Source organism: Opisthocomus hoazin, chromosome 3 (assembly GCF_030867145.1).
Source record: "Opisthocomus hoazin isolate bOpiHoa1 chromosome 3, bOpiHoa1.hap1, whole genome shotgun sequence".
Lineage (NCBI taxonomy): Eukaryota > Metazoa > Chordata > Aves > Opisthocomiformes > Opisthocomidae > Opisthocomus > Opisthocomus hoazin.
Genome location: NC_134416.1, coordinates 61,251,849 through 61,267,625, shown reverse-complemented (window position 1 = coordinate 61,267,625; position 15,777 = coordinate 61,251,849). Strand labels below are relative to the sequence as shown.

General features: G+C 45.0%; 1 protein-coding gene across 1 annotated transcript; it reads right to left on the bottom strand.

The window, feature by feature from the left end:
* Nucleotides 1-207: 207 nt before the first annotated feature.
* Nucleotides 208-10,696, bottom strand: TUBB6 (tubulin beta 6 class V). The gene is made up of 4 exons (XM_075416494.1): nucleotides 10,575-10,696; nucleotides 9,887-9,995; nucleotides 8,692-8,802; nucleotides 208-3,856 (listed from the first exon to the last, which is right to left on the bottom strand). Exons 1-4 carry the CDS (start codon nucleotides 10,629-10,631, stop codon nucleotides 2,793-2,795), a joined length of 1,341 nt encoding a protein of 446 aa, XP_075272609.1. The 5' UTR covers nucleotides 10,632-10,696; the 3' UTR covers nucleotides 208-2,792.
* Nucleotides 10,697-15,777: the final 5,081 nt, after the last annotated feature.

Here is a 15,777-nt window from a genome sequence, read left to right as displayed (position 1 = left end):
GAGGCACAAAGCTAGGTGGGACTCAGCAGCTAGATGTCAAAATAGAAGTTTCCAAGGAAAAACAAACAGGAAGTTACTTGAAAGGAAGTGCAACTGAAGGAATTGTTCACCAAACCTGTTACTAAAACAAGTTTCAGTTTTGCATCAGGAAAGGAAGATGATCACAGTTGCTTTACTGAAGAGGAACAGGAAGCATTTGTGCTTCCCATGGCTTTCTTATGGCTTTTATGCAGGCTGGTCTGCTGATGACATTCCTACTACAGGTTCCTGGGTTCATTCTGGTGCGTTGTTGTGGTGTTGTGTGGGTTTTTTTTTTCCTAAGATCATATGGAAGATGTGTCTCTTTTTTCCTAAGGAGGGCATTAGGTTGCCTCCTCCACCTCAACACATTCTAGAAATTCACATCAAACAGTTGCAAGTAAACACATGCGAAAGAATGGCTCAAAGCAGGCTCAGAGGACGTCGTCGGGTCTGGATTCCACAGGCTCTGAGGCTATAGTCTGGGTTTTGAGCCAGTGTATGAAAAGCAGTAAAGAACAGACTGGTTCACCAAGTGAGTAACTCCATTATTTAGGAACTCGAAGATTCCTGGTAAAGTATTAACTTTTTTTCCCATGGTAATATCACAATTTATGGCTGGGACCTACTTTGAATTCTGTATTACAAGAAAAGGCAGTTCCACAACCTGTAAGATGGTTGGTTCTACTTCATCCAGAAGGTATGCTAGTGCTTTAACTCAAAAGTCTGTGCCACAGCTGTATGATGGCAGGCTCTGGGCCTGTAACACATTCTGCTCCCTCTCGAAGCAAACAGCCTGCCATTTACAAAGCAGGAACGAAACCGGTAAGTTTAATGGCTTTATTCCCCATGGGTTTTGCTTTGTATTGCACTAAATGTTAATTTCTCTTTAAGGCACATTGCATTTTAGCTTAATCTCATGCCACGATAAATACATAGCCACAACATAGCCCAACATTTCTAAAACGCGTATTTAAAGGCGCTCTGTTGCTATTTGTAAGTCCGTTAGGCATCACTAGCCATCGCAAAGAATGCGGCCCCTGCGAATTTGCTGACTCCATCACTCCCCTTCAAAAGCTCATCGGGCAGCCCCCCCGATCGCTGCTGATGCACCTATGCCAAAGCCAGTCTGGCTAGCATGTTCCCACCGCCCGTCTCAACCCACGAGGTCACTCTGTATGAAAAACTTGTACTTGATTAAAACTAGTTTAGTTCCATTTCTGTGTAGAATAAAATTGGGCAGACAGCTTCAGCTTATGCAACTGACAGCTCCCTAGTTGACATACTTTATAAAATACTGTCTCGTTCCCTGAATCCCAAACTAACAAAACACAACATCATCTCGTTAGGACTGATGGATCTTTGGAAATCACACTCTGTTTGTAAAGCATCTTTTTAAGTATTGAGCAACACTTTTGCTTAGAAAGTGCTTCTGAAGGCAAGAAGAGCAAAGAGTTTCTGAAACATTTTAAGTTTGGATTTCCACAGGGTTTCTCCTGTTTGCTTGTTTTGTTGCCTAGAAACTGACCTAAGTAAGAGGCTCCATGTAGACAGAGTGTTCTCTGGTGGAGGCTCTCTAATGAAGAAAGGCTGTTTAATTGATATGAGCAGAAACATAAAGCATGCAAGGCGAGCAAATGCCCAACAGTCACTTTATCAAGGCAGCAAGCCAGCTGGGTAACAGAGACCTTTCTGCTTCAGCTTTAGTATAAGCAGATAAACTGCTGCTCATCTTTTGTTTTGCCAGCGGTGCTGAATATCATAGATAAGTACTTTTATTTGTACTTCAACCTTGATCCGTCCAGTGATTTTAACCTATCTTGGTAACAAGACATCCATGGCATCTACAGGTGTGGTGAACTTCTAAACCTAGGCAGTGAGATCTATCAACACATGGCCTATGTCCCCTCTCCCACCATGTTCTGTGGAGTACCTGAATTTCAGCTACATGGCCTAGGTGGAACAGAGATAGCAACAGCACCAGTAACTGGCGATAGCCAGAAAAACAGAGAACCAGCAAGATACCGGGGTGCCACTTTAAACCCCAAGGTTTAAAGAACGCATCGCAAATGTATACATTTCACATATATAATCTGTGACTAGTCAGCAGCAAGTGATGAAGTCACACAGCATAAATGCAGCCTCTGACCTCCAGCTCACTGAATAGTGACATAGCATTGACCGCCCAAAACACTTTTGCTTGAGAGTATACTAATCTTTTTTTATTTCATTTTTAGGGGACTGGATTCAAATATCACTGTTAACAGTTACTGTACAGAATAGCTAAAAACTTTTTCTTCTTTTTATTAATGAATAATTTTTTTTCCTGGCAGTTCAGTATTGTGTATTTGGTACAGAATTAATACTTCAAACCCACAAGATTTTCTTACTCATAATTGGATTAAAATAGTGCAGCTCTATTTTGTAGATTTTCATGTCTATCTTATGTCTTCTCTTGTACAACTTTAGGGATGACAAACATTGTTTGGGAAAAAGAAGATCCCAAACTAGCAATCTCTGTCTTCAGACTCTTAGGCCAAAGTCTCAACTGAATTACTTACATTTGTCTCATGAATAGAAATAGCCTGATTTCCAGAAATGCTGAATGTCCTCAGTTCTCAGTGACCTCAATGGACTCTGAAGAGCATCTCTAACATTTGAGACCCATGCTCCTTTTTTTTTTGTTGTTTGAAGCCTAAATACAGATTTATAAGCCTAATTATAAGAAATCCAGATTTGAGAATTTGGCCTGGAAAATAGCACACCTGATTTCTTCATTCATTGATTTCTTCTTCATCATCTTCAAATGCTTCCTCTCCATCATTTGCTGTTGCTTCTTGGTATTGCTGATACTCTGAAACCAGATCATTCATGTTGCTTTCTGCTTCTGTAAATTCCATTTCATCCATTCCTTCTCCTGTAAACCAGTGAAGGAAGGCCTTTCTCCTGAACATGGCTGAAAACTGCTCCGAGATCCTTTTGAAGAGCTCTTGAATAGCAGTACTGTTGCCAATGAATGTGGAAGCCATCTTGAGGCCACGAGGAGGTATGTCACATACTGCCACCTTGACATTGTTTGGGATCCACTCCACAAAGTAACTGCTGTTCTTGTTCTGGATGGCCAACATCTGCTCATCAACCTCCTTCATGGACATGGGACCACGAAAGACAGTAGCCACTGTCAAATATCGGCCATGTCTTGGATCACAGGCTGCCATCATATTTTTGGCATCAAACATCTGCTGGGTGAGCTCTGGAACAGTGAGTGCTCGGTATTGTTGGCTGCCTCGGGCTGTCAAAGGAGCGAAGCCTGGCATGAAAAAGTGAAGGCGTGGGAAAGGGACCATATTTACTGCCAGCTTCCGGAGGTCAGCATTCAGCTGGCCGGGAAAACGCAGGGATGTAGTTACCCCACTCATGGTGGCAGAAACTAAGTGGTTTAAATCACCGTATGTTGGAGTGGTGAGCTTCAGAGTGCGGAAGCAAATGTCATACAAAGCTTCATTGTCAATACAGTAGGTTTCATCTGTATTTTCAACCAGTTGGTGGACCGAGAGTGTAGCATTATAAGGCTCCACCACTGTATCAGAAACCTTTGGGGAGGGCATGACGCTAAAGGTATTCATTATCCTGTCCGGATATTCCTCTCGTATCTTGCTGATGAGTAGGGTTCCCATGCCAGACCCTGTCCCTCCTCCCAGGGAATGAGTGAGCTGAAATCCTTGCAAACAATCGCAGTGTTCACACTCTTTTCTTACTACATCAAGTACGGAGTCAACCAACTCTGCCCCTTCTGTATAGTGTCCTTTAGCCCAGTTGTTTCCTGCACCAGTTTGTCCTAAAATAACATACAATAGGGAAAGAAAATATACAAAATCATTGGTAAGGTTTGGTATTTGCATGCTAAATGGATTCACATCTGTAACAAAAGCTGCTATAAATCTGTTGTGTAGACAAGTGTGCTCTTCAGTTTTGCCTACAAATATCTTCAGAAGTATCAACAAACTTATAATATAGTCTCCTTTTGCCTCAAATCCCTGGTAGTTTTCATTTATGCCTTTGGTGGTTTTTTCCTTTTTTGTTGTTTAACCTTTGATAAATGCAAAGATGGCCTTGACTCCTTGTTTTGAAAACTTTCACACTCCCAATCCTGCTTATTCCATAAACACAAGATGACTGTTTAATATTTAAATACTTTTTGTTTATAAGGACCGTGATGCACACAAAGCTAAATCACAGACACACATTTCTAAATGAAAGGTTCTTGGACTGTTCCCACGAGACAGAGAGGCATTGTTTTCATTGAAGGATAAGACTGGGCTTCAGAAGTGCTATTTAACTTGTTGTATGAAGAGGTATAGCTTTTTTTAATCCATGGCTACCTGGCTTGAATGAAAATACTAATCAACAGAAGCTTCAAGAATGCTATTTCAAAAACTTGGAAGTGCCTTTTAGCTGTTACTTGTTTCCCTACAAACTCACTATTCTTCAGGACCTATAAAGCAACTTGCAAAATTGGATTACTGATGTTTCACGAGACTCTTATTTTCTCCCCAAGGCTTCCATTTTCTTTTTATGTGCCACTCAGTTTAAGATGGACAGTCTGGATCCTGTGCTATGTCACTATTTTGTTATTACTTAGACAACAAAGAGGATTAAATGGAGGACCAGTTTTTTTAATACTCCTGTTCCTCACAGTGACTACATACACTGTGCCACTGCACTCAGTGGTAGTCTTGAGTGGTGTCCAGAAACAGCAGTAGTGTCAGAGTTAGGTATAGGGCTGTTAGTTTCTGCGTCATTCTCCAAGACTATCCTCTTCCTTCTTATTACCATGTCTCATTTCAATTCCCTGTGCATTGTGCTGGTGCCAAACATACAAATCAAGGAAACAGCTTGCTGGGATACTGTTTAATTGAGATGCACTTTATTTTCACTGAATAAATTCTTGGTTTCCTCATGATGTATTTGGTTAATTAATGCATTGTTCTGTATGTTGCTATATTTTTCTCTCTTTGAACCTAGCGAGCTCAGCACTTCCCATCCAACTGGGCAAAGCACAAAATAATATCCTTCCAGAACTAAATGTTTGTAACCATCTGAGGTCCACTTAAGCAGATCCCCTACTACAGACAGGGCAACACATCAGAATGTACACTAACAAGGAGATATCGCTCCAAGATGCAGAAGGATCCTAACAAAGCTAAATTCTGAGTTTAGGAATTCATTTCATAGATTGCCCCTTGCGTAAATATCATATTGTCCTTCTTGAGTGGGCAGTGAGATAAGGAGAGAATGGAGAATAGGAACAAAGAACAAGGTAAGGGGAAAATGACAATTACTCTCACAAAAGTGGAAATGATATTTTTATTGTGGGGGTGGGGGGGGAGAATCAGTAGAGACTGTTTTTACTTGCTTTTTCTTAGTCTGCAAATTAAGTGAGGAGGTAAAATGCCTAACGCAGAGGTGGATCTGTCCTCCTTCGGGCCCTCCACTGCACTAGTTTCCCTTAATCTTACTCCGAGTCCCACAAATGCGTGGATGCTCACACAACTACCACCACCTCTCTCTATTGCAATAATACGACCTTTGTATTTAAACTGCTGAGTGGAACTGTAGCAGCGGCTGCCTACACCAACAATAACGGCTTCCCTCCAGCCCACAACTATGGGCTGCTCCCGTGGCAATGCCGCACTTTGTCCACTAGTCGGGCACCTGCCGAGGGTCTCTGACATTTTCATTTGAGATTTCCCGCTGTGCACACATCTATGCCCAGTAATCTGACACTTCCAGACCCACTGTCTCTATAGACTGCAAGACTACCACCACCATACAGAACATGTAGAATTAGCCCTGGAAGCTCCAAACTTCTTACCCATGACAATACAGTACAGTCTGGAGGTGGCATGGCTCCGACAAGGCTGCCACACACCTGGAAATCTTGATCATGACCCTGTGAAACCCTACTGGATGCCCTCTACCTATCAGGCAGCTACCAGACCTCTGAAAATCTTAGACAAACACATAAAATCATCAAATTCCCCCACACTAAATCTCTAGGTGGAAAATGAGCCTGTGCCCATGCAAATCAGGACTTGGCAGATCTTTTGCCAGTCCTCGAAGCTCTGTGTTGTATGCAGCCTATTTCTAGCATCCTCCCTCTGCCTTTTCTCACTGTGCATTTGCTGAGATCTAAAGGAAGTCTACACAAAACAATTCCACAACTTCTCTGCACTCTTGGTACCTCCAGATTCTCCTACCGCTATTTCTTTCTCTAACACATTGTAGGGTTATCACACATATTCAGGTTGAGCTGCACATGCATAGAAGCCATTTGTCTAATGGTCACTTTATTCTTCAGTCCCTAAAACGGCAACTACTCCCTGCAATCTTCTTTCACTCCTTTCCTCTCTTCACTGTTTGAAATAAAAGACAAACTTAGGAAGAGAGACCAGTAGCTTGCACACTAATGCTTAGAAGCCAAATATGAAGAGCCTTGGTGCAGAACACATGGTATGATTTAGAGAGGGAAGGACAGCTCCTTTGACTGGCTAACAGCCATTTTGTGGTTGCCCCTATCAGTTCAGACAACTTAAATTGGGATGGCATCCACGCAGCAAAGCTAGCACGTGTGTACACAAGGAAAGAATGACAAATGAAAAAAATGTACAAATGAAAACTTGTTAAGAGGAGATACATCAGAGTTCACAGCAGTTCCTAGTGGGTAATCGTATGCTGTTAGGCGGTCAGGAGACCTGCTGCTCTTGTACGAGTCCATTCCACCTATGCTTCTCCAGCTTTTAGATCCCCACCTTGTCAACACAAGCATTAAAACATAAGGATTTTGTGTCTGTCTCAACCTCCTGCTGGTCTCAGCTAAAGTTACTGCATCTGGAGTGTGTGATCACGCACTCAACGCACCTGAATGAAGTCCTCATTGACAGTCCACAGTTACTTGCTGTAGAGACATGGGCACATACAGGTATAGGTATATACAAGTAGGGGCGGAAAACATCTTCACCAGAATGAGCCCTAACAGCCTGGGGTACAGCAAGTATGGAACTGCCAGCTTCTGCCACAAAATCCTTGGGGGGCCCTGGCCAGATTTTTAAAAAAGAAAACAAAATGCTTTGTTGTCTTTTGACACAGAAGATCATTACTTCAGCATTCAGGCAGCCATTCTGCATTATTCAGCAGGTTGGGAGGACAGTGCCTGATGCTGGCAGGGCCTCTGTCAGATACGAGTTAATCACATGCTGTTAGTTCATTGTTTGTTTGGCAGGAAGGGAGTACAGTGAACAGGACTATTGTTGAAGACACCCTGAATTGATTTTGCTCTGGTTTTACTGGTGATATGCCAAACTGTAAAGCTCCAGTTCAGGTATTTCCATACGTCAGGTGAATTCACTTTCAGAGAGCTTGTGTGGCCCATGCAGGAGAAAAGGAGTGAAAGAAGAAACCCGAATACAGAAACATCATAAAGCTGCCTATGTCTATGCCTTCTCTCCCTAAGCTTACTTTTACATGTTGTTTCTCAAAACCCCTTTGAAATAGACACTTAACATCACTGCCATGGAGTATACAGGAGAACAATAGGAACAGCATTGAAAGTCTGTTAAAGGGTTAAAGTAACTCTTTATGGCTCCTTACTCCACACCTCAAAAGCAAAGACCCAGACTTAAGTTTGTTTTATACCACCCAAACAATGTTTATCTTTTCGCTGTCTGTCCCTGGCATTGTTCCTTCCTTATGTTAACAAAATATACCAAACTTCAGTTGTAACATAAGCTTGCCTCGGCAGAAGGAAATGTGTTTTGTGCCTAGCACAGACTTGGAAATCAAAAGGACATAAGAGTTCTCATGGTAGTTTCCATTCAGACTTCCTGTTTCAGCAAGTGGATCCCTTAACTTTCACACACCTTTTCTCCTTTAGTGCAAAGGGACCAATAATGCTTCTGTACTTTGTACAGATGCTATGAAATTTAATCCTGCTAATGTGCATTTTTAAGATTAGATGGAAAGTACTACGTAAGTACAAAGGGAAACAGTAAAAGCTAGAACAACCCTCTGCAAGAACACTGCAAAACCAGAAGTTCCCCACATGCTCTCAGTCTGTACCTCATTATGTTGGAAAATAACCCAGTAACTGGCTATATATCACAATATTTTCCATATTACAGTTCGTCTTCCTCCACTGTTTACTATACTATCAGGATCTGATGAAAAATTTGAATTACACAGCCTACAAACCATTTAATGCTCAAGCATTTAATGTGAATTCAAGTGATGAGTAGTCTAGTTGGTTTGTGGTTGAGGTTCCCCCTTGCCCCCCCTCCATTTTCTGCAGAACTTCCATCTATTTTTTTGTTAAGAAGCAGTCTCAGGATTTCTCTGGAATTCATACATATGGAAAGCAAATGTACTTTATCTGAATGCCATAAGAAACTTTCAGTAGTTTGCTAATTGAAGGAATGATTAACAGGAGTGACTTTTTCAGTTAACAGGATCTTTTAGCTGACTTACAGATAATTGGAACTGTATTGTTTGGCTATTAGGACCTCTCACTACCAAAGATCACCTTGGAACAGGGAGCTTCAATGCTTTTTGACCGTTCACTTGGTAATCAAACACCTGTTGGACAGTTTTGTTTTTAAAAATGTGACATCCACATACCAAAGATGAAATTATCAGGCCGAAAGAGCTGACCAAAAGGACCGGATCGCACACTATCCATGGTTCCTGGCTCCAAGTCCACTAAGACTGCTCTCGGTACGAATTTCTGGGCTACAATAAAAAGTAAGCATGCCCTTAACGTTCTGAAATAAGTTAACACAGTTATAGCTCTCAATACACATTATGTATCATATTATTAGTCTAATATAGATTGTACATCTATAAATAGTTCCTATACAGGAAGTCACAGTGGTGAAAAAATTCAGTACCGGAGGAACAAATAAATTCTGCTTGAAAAACAGACCTGACATCTTTTGGGTCCTACAGAAGGTATATTACATTTTGTAAGCTCTTTTCTAGCAACAGATATGCAGGAAGGAAGTTTCCAATTAAAAAAAATAGTTAACATGTTTATAAAAAAGTAGACAATCTTTTCTGTGAATAATGGGGTGGGTGAAGGGCTTATGTTCAGATGATCCTAATACACCTCACAAGCTTTTATGCTTGAAGGATTTGCATATACTGAGAGAACTACTTGGTGTAGATGGCAAATAGTAGACCAGCACATCTACCACAAAGCACCAAATAATCTGTATCCAGTTGAAATTGTTCAAGGAAACTCAGGTAAATAATATGAGTTAACCTGAGCTGGACAAAAGATGAAACATTCGCACTTGCAGGTTCATGTCAATAGACCAAAGGACTTTCGATCCCCATTTTACACCCTTCAACACCAGACTGACTCAGAGGATTTGGGTGCCTTTGGCATCTTATTAGTGAATCATGTTGAGTTCTCCATTACCTGCGGCCCAGCCCTCTCAGTCATGAAATCAGAGTCCAGGCTCATATAACTGACAGTTTTAATTTGGGGCAATTGATAAGACACACCTGATGAAATAATTATACGTTAAAAGAGCAAACACCTAGCACAGGGACAGATAATAAACAACCTTCCACCTCCAGACCCTAAGGACAGCCCCTTGTGTCATTTCGCTCTGCCTGGGAACATAACACCCAGTTACCAGTTTGTAAGAAAGTAGGTGATCTTTTCTGTGTATAGTAAGGTGAGCTGGGATCAGCTGAGGGGCTGATGGCATGTGAGGAGTGTGCCCAGACACGTAATACAGCTTCACAAACCCGTTCACTCCCAGATTTCTGTGCCCCTCTCCCGCGCCCCTCCCCACCCCACACTTACACGATGATTCATTATAGTAGACATTGATCCTTTCCAGCTGCAGCGCTGAGTCACCCACATAGCCTCCGGCCGGGTCGATGCCGTGCTCATCGCTTATCACTTCCCAAAACTAAGGGAGGGAAAGGAGAAGCGGGTTGGGGACTCCCCCGCGGAGCCGGGGGGCCCTGCCCAGCGCCCCGGCCCCACCGGAGGCGGGCGGGGGCGGCAGCCCCGCGGCCCGGCCGCAGCTGCCGGATTCCTGGCGTGCCCGCCGCCCCGCCCTGCCCGGGACGGGACGGGAGGCGGCGGCAGGCAGAGCCGGGCAGGCACCAGGATTTAAACCCAACGGACAAGCGGCCGCTGCCAGCTCCTCGCCCGGACGGGCTGCGGGGTTTCGGTGTTCGGAGAGGGCTGCTCGGACTTCTGCCGCCCTTCCCCGCTTTTGGGCCAGGGCCTGGCCAGTTTAAACATAAAAATAATTAAAAAAAAAAAAAAAAAAAAGTCCCGTTTGGTTTCGGTACTTCCCAAAGCCTTTTATGGTCACGGGGAGAGGCGAGATGCGCGGTGCCCCGCAGCCCGAGCGCGCCCCGCGCTGATCCCAGGCGGGGGTCGGCGGGCGCGACGCAGCCCCGCGGGGCGGAACGGCCCGGAGAAGCGGCCGGGCACGTCCCCCGAGCGGTGAAGCGGCCGCGGCTCCCCCGAGGCTCACCTTGGTCCCGATCTGGTTTCCGCACTGTCCCGCCTGGATGTGCACGATCTCCCTCATGGCGATGCCTCCCGCCGCCCAGCCCAGCTATGCGCGGCGCCGGCCGACCGGGCGGCGCTTTATGGGCTCTGAGGCGGCGCGCGCGCGCGCCCCCCCACCCCCCCCACCCCGCGCCGTTACGGCTCGCCCAACGGCCGGCGCCCCGCGCGCGCTCCGCCAGCGGCCGCCCCCGCCGGGGACCGCCCTCGCCCCGCCGACCGCTCGCGCTCTCCTCACGGGCCGTGAGGGGAGCGGGGGGGGGGGGGGGGGTGCTGCGGCCCCGGGGGCGGCTGCCCGGCCCCGCCGGGCTTCTCACTCCGCCTTCACCCGCCGGGGAATCCTGCCCTTGGGCAGGCTGCGACCCTCGCGGAAGCGGCGGCACCCGGAGAGGCGGGTGGGCTCCTCGGCGCCTTGCCGACGGCCGTCTGCTTCGCATCGCTGTCCTCTGGCGTGGTTTTGCCAGCGGGTAACAAGCCGCGACGTGAAACTTGCAGCTGGGAAGGCAAGCAGTCTTTGTGGAGCAACTTTCTCGAAAGCTCGTGTCACTGCGATGTAGAGCGTGTCCTGGAATATGCACAGTTTGAATAGCTTGGTCTTTAATGAAAATGGAGATCTTCTTTCTCCTCCAGAGAGGAAACAAGCTCCCACAGCTGCCCTATCTCCTTTATGATCCCTTTGTTGCATAGTTTCCCAGGTAGAGGAAAGCTGCCTGGCTTGGCTGCCTGTTTCAATGCTGGTGTGACTTTTCCGCGGGATGCCACTGTCTGTGTAGCCTGTTCTGACATATAGCCCTGGTGGGAGGCATTCATTTGTCCATGCACATCTTTACTGTCCGACCACAGCTCTGCTGTTGTGCAAGAGCAGCCCTGAGGCCAGAGTTACGGAACCTCATTATCTGCTTGATCGAAGGTGACCCAGCTGGAACTCTCCGGGAGAAGAATCTTGGGTGCTCTCTCCAGCTTGAACACAGTTAAGATAACCCCCATCAATCAATAAATAACTTCCAAATAGCCCAAAATCTATACCTAGGCTGGGAGGTCACCTCCTTCTTGCTCACCCTTGTGTTGCTGTGACATGACTGATGTCAGCTAGACTGTGTGCTCTGGGCTCTAACCTTGCTTTTTCATAAATGCTTTCCAGTAGGGCTAGCAGCTTCTTGCAGATGACCTCCGAGTAGCCCCCACACACCATGCTAGGCAGAGTCAAATGCCTTTCTGACATCAGTGAAGCAGCTGAAGGATCAGTGTGTTTGCCTTGCAAGCAGCCGCCAGCGCAGCATTGGATACTATGTGCCTTTTTCTCTGCTGAAGGACTCAAATAAATGTCCTTCTGTGTGCAGTCTGTATTTTTGGAAAAGGTCCACAAACAAGTAATTTGTTTAGTAGCCTGATTAGCGAGGTTGTCTTAGGCTTTGCTTGAATATATATGTCCTTGAATATGCCTTCCAGGCTTGGCTTTCCCCATGCTTTGCAGCTCCTTCCATATACTTGCCATTATTTCTGCTGGTCTGCCACTTTTTCAGATTGATTTAGTTCCCAGGTCCAGCTGGTGGTAAGGCTGGGACTGTATTCCCAATAGGCACACGCATGCCTGCATACACACACGCACACGTCCCCTCACACATGTGTATACAGACATGACTGGCCACACAGATTGACAACAGGTGGATAACACAGCACTCACGCAGACACAACAGCGCTAACGGTCTCATCCTGTTCTCCTCACTCGCTGATCAGGACAGAAGCCCATTAATGGAAAATAAATAGGTGTTTGTATACACCTATACAATATGGAACCCTCCAGTAGCTGGTCTTAGACACTTACCCTATTCAGCAGCTAACCCCTGGATGCAAAGTATTCCTGGTTGCTGGAACCTGGAAACATCATCCTCGGAAGCCCACAGCTCCACTCCAGTTGCTGGTACTCAGACACACACACACAAACTATGGCTCCCTCCTCCTGTAGCTGGTCTTAGAACATTCAGCCTATTCAGTATGTGACCCCTGGATCCTCAGTTGCCTCACACAGAGGCGCAAACACACAAACGAGTCTCTCTGGTAGCTGGTCCAGGGTTGTGACCCGCGGACCCCACCACAGTCTCCCCAGTAGGTGGCTTGGACCCCCGGGTCCCTCCAGTAGCCACCTCACAGATCCTCTGATCTCTTCATTATCTTGCCTGGACTTACGGCTGCTCCACAGCTTGGCTCCCAAGCGTCTCAGCATGCTCTCCACCTAGCCTGGCTGGGTGTTTACCAGTGACACACACTGACATACAGATCCACATCATGTGCATGCACTCTGGTCTCTCCAGTTGCTCCATCACAGACTCACAGGAGCTTATGACTTGTGCCACCACCTCTAATTTCTGGCACTCAGACCACCATACACACAAATACACGAAGAACATAGACCTCCTCTCACCCAGGAAAGTAATTAAAATACAGTTTAATAAGACAAGACAGACTGAGGTGATTAGGTGCAAAGCATACCCAGACAGATGCACTGACCAGCAGCCTGTTTACACCCAGCCAGGCCATTTTAGTCCCGTATCCTTTTATTTTTCCATACCGAACCACTTTTATCCCATTTTCCCCACCTTTGATTCCTCCTCTAAATATCCCATAAGTCCTCTTGTACAATCCCAAAGGTGCCCTTGCCCTCCATCCCCTAATGAGCCCCGTACCCCTGCGGGCAGTATCCCCTCTCTGTACAGTGATCCATGAAGCCTCTTGCATTGACTGTTGGTGATGGGTGTCACACCCACCCACAGGCTGATCCCTCTCTGGGAGGAGTCAGGGCAGAGGCTCCGTGTCTCTGGGTATGTTGTTGGGTTCCTCAACTTGCCACTGTTCCTCTGTGCTCCTTTGTGTTCGTGGAGATAAGCCTTGAATCACATAACCCGGCAGTACATCAAACCCCTTTGATCATCTGAATCAAATGATAGTTTGAGCATAAAAGTAAGAAGGAAAAAATGGACATAGGTAGGGCAGTGAGGGGGTAAAAGAAGCCATGAGAGTATATTGTAGTAGAGCCTTTAGTCCATGTGCCTACTGGAAAGCCGTGTATGTTGCACTGCCAGTATCTGTCATCTCTGAAAGGTTTGTCTGCTGTTTGGGAGCAGCAGTTGGTCAAACACCATTTAGAGGCCACAACTTCAGCCAGTTTCCCACACATACAAAGTAACTCACTGAATTACGTGTAAGACTGTAGAGCCATGTGCGTGATGAAGGTGAGCAACAGTTTACCCTATGAATTTGGATCTCACTTGTACACAATTTATAGGTACGTAAGCATGTGCTAATATTCAGTCAGACCTGAATCAGCCTGCAGCTTCTCCATGTTTTATCGCTACTAATTTGAAAGAAGCAAGACCCTTTTGTTGGTCATTGAATGTAAATACAGCTTCACATCCTTTTCATCCATGCTTTTGTTTACTTAGTAGCCCAGCTGACTTAGGAGGTGGAGGTGCCATTATGACCTGTGTCTACAAAAGTCTACACAGCTTCTTTCAGTCTTCACAAGCTATGTCTGGGATTTTCAAGACACCTAGGTGTTTCAAAATCCTACTATGTACTTATCTGCTATGGATTACTTCTGGATGTATTTTAAAACCCCACTAAATACCTCTTGGAAATTTAAGGCACCTAAACGTCTTTAAAGATTTCTCTCTAGGTGCTTCACCTCACTGAGTGCATGAGATTCGTTCTGTAAACAGATTAACACACAAACACACTAGAAATACTATACAATGGATTTTCACTTGTATTTGGCTGTGTAGTCTCTTTCTCAGATACCTGTAATATGTATTGGCTTCTAACCTTCATAACTCACAGTCTTTTTTTCCTCCCATTCACTTCATAGGCTAATTTAGTACTTAGAGTATGCCTTTTTTCACCATGCAGAAAATAGGAAGAAAACTTTCTTAAGATTTCACCTACAGATTTACTCCATTGTTTTTCCTTTTTTCCTTCCTTTTCCAAGTTTAACACCACTTCTGTTGTTAAAAAAAAAACATATTCCACTTGAAAAATTAATAAGATGTCATGATAGCTACAAACCATCAGCCCAACTTTGCAAATTCATGGTCCGGACAGCCTCTTAAACAACCAGGTTACACAACTCACATTCTCGAAGTATCTCTTGCTCCCAGGTGTGGAAGCAGATGATTAAATAGTAAAAGAGGTCCCTGCTTGCATTTTAGGGAGTGGCATGACCGTTTGTGATAGACAGGATGTGGATTGAGGAATATCTGACTGCCAGGCCAAGCCTGGATTAGTCTGAGATTTCAAGATGGTGAAAACCTAGAACAGTTCATTTCCACTGGAGACCTCTTCGGTGCTCCAGTGTGATGGGCAGAGCCCTTGCGGTTCTTTATTGCTGTTAGTCAACGCTGACAGGGATCTTGGCTGTCAGTCTTAGCAGTGATATCAGAGCGTAATAGGAAATGAAATACTCATATTGCTCCTCTGAAAGATCCAGCTGCCTTGAAAAAGCTGTATACGTTCATGGTCAAGACAAACTGGTGAGGCCACATGGGGTTGCAGAGCCTCCAGTGTTCTTGTCTTCAGCCTTTCTCACATACTTCTTGCTCTTGCAAAGGCTAAAAAAGAAATGGATACCTACAAGATGACGAAGTTCATAAGGCAGGACAACATGTGTAAGGTGCCCATGCTACAGAGTAGAAGGATTTTGCAGTAATAGCAGCCAAAGCAACAGTCATCTCCCACAAAGTCACATGGAAATTTGCTTTAATGCCCTGGAAAATCCCCAGCAAAGTTCTTCTGTATTTAGCTAGTCATATGATATGATTGTTAAGTTGCTTCCTGCTTTTCAGGAAACACATTTGTGTTTAGATAAGGGTTGTTGCTAGGACTATTTCTATTTACTGGCGTTTTTAAGGACTAGAGAGAAATTCATGTCATAGCAGACCAGTAAATATGATAACTACTGTTTTCTTTTTCAGAATGATAAATATGCTGTATGTTGATACATAAGAATATCAACAAGGGTCTATCCAATGTTATAAAGCTCATTAGCACTAACATTAACTACCAAAGCAATTAATATAATTCACATGGTGGATTGACTCTGACAGCTTGTAGCAGACTAGTAAATGCTACTAACCCCACGGTCACCTTTAGGAGGAAGGTCCCAGGGTCAGTGTTGT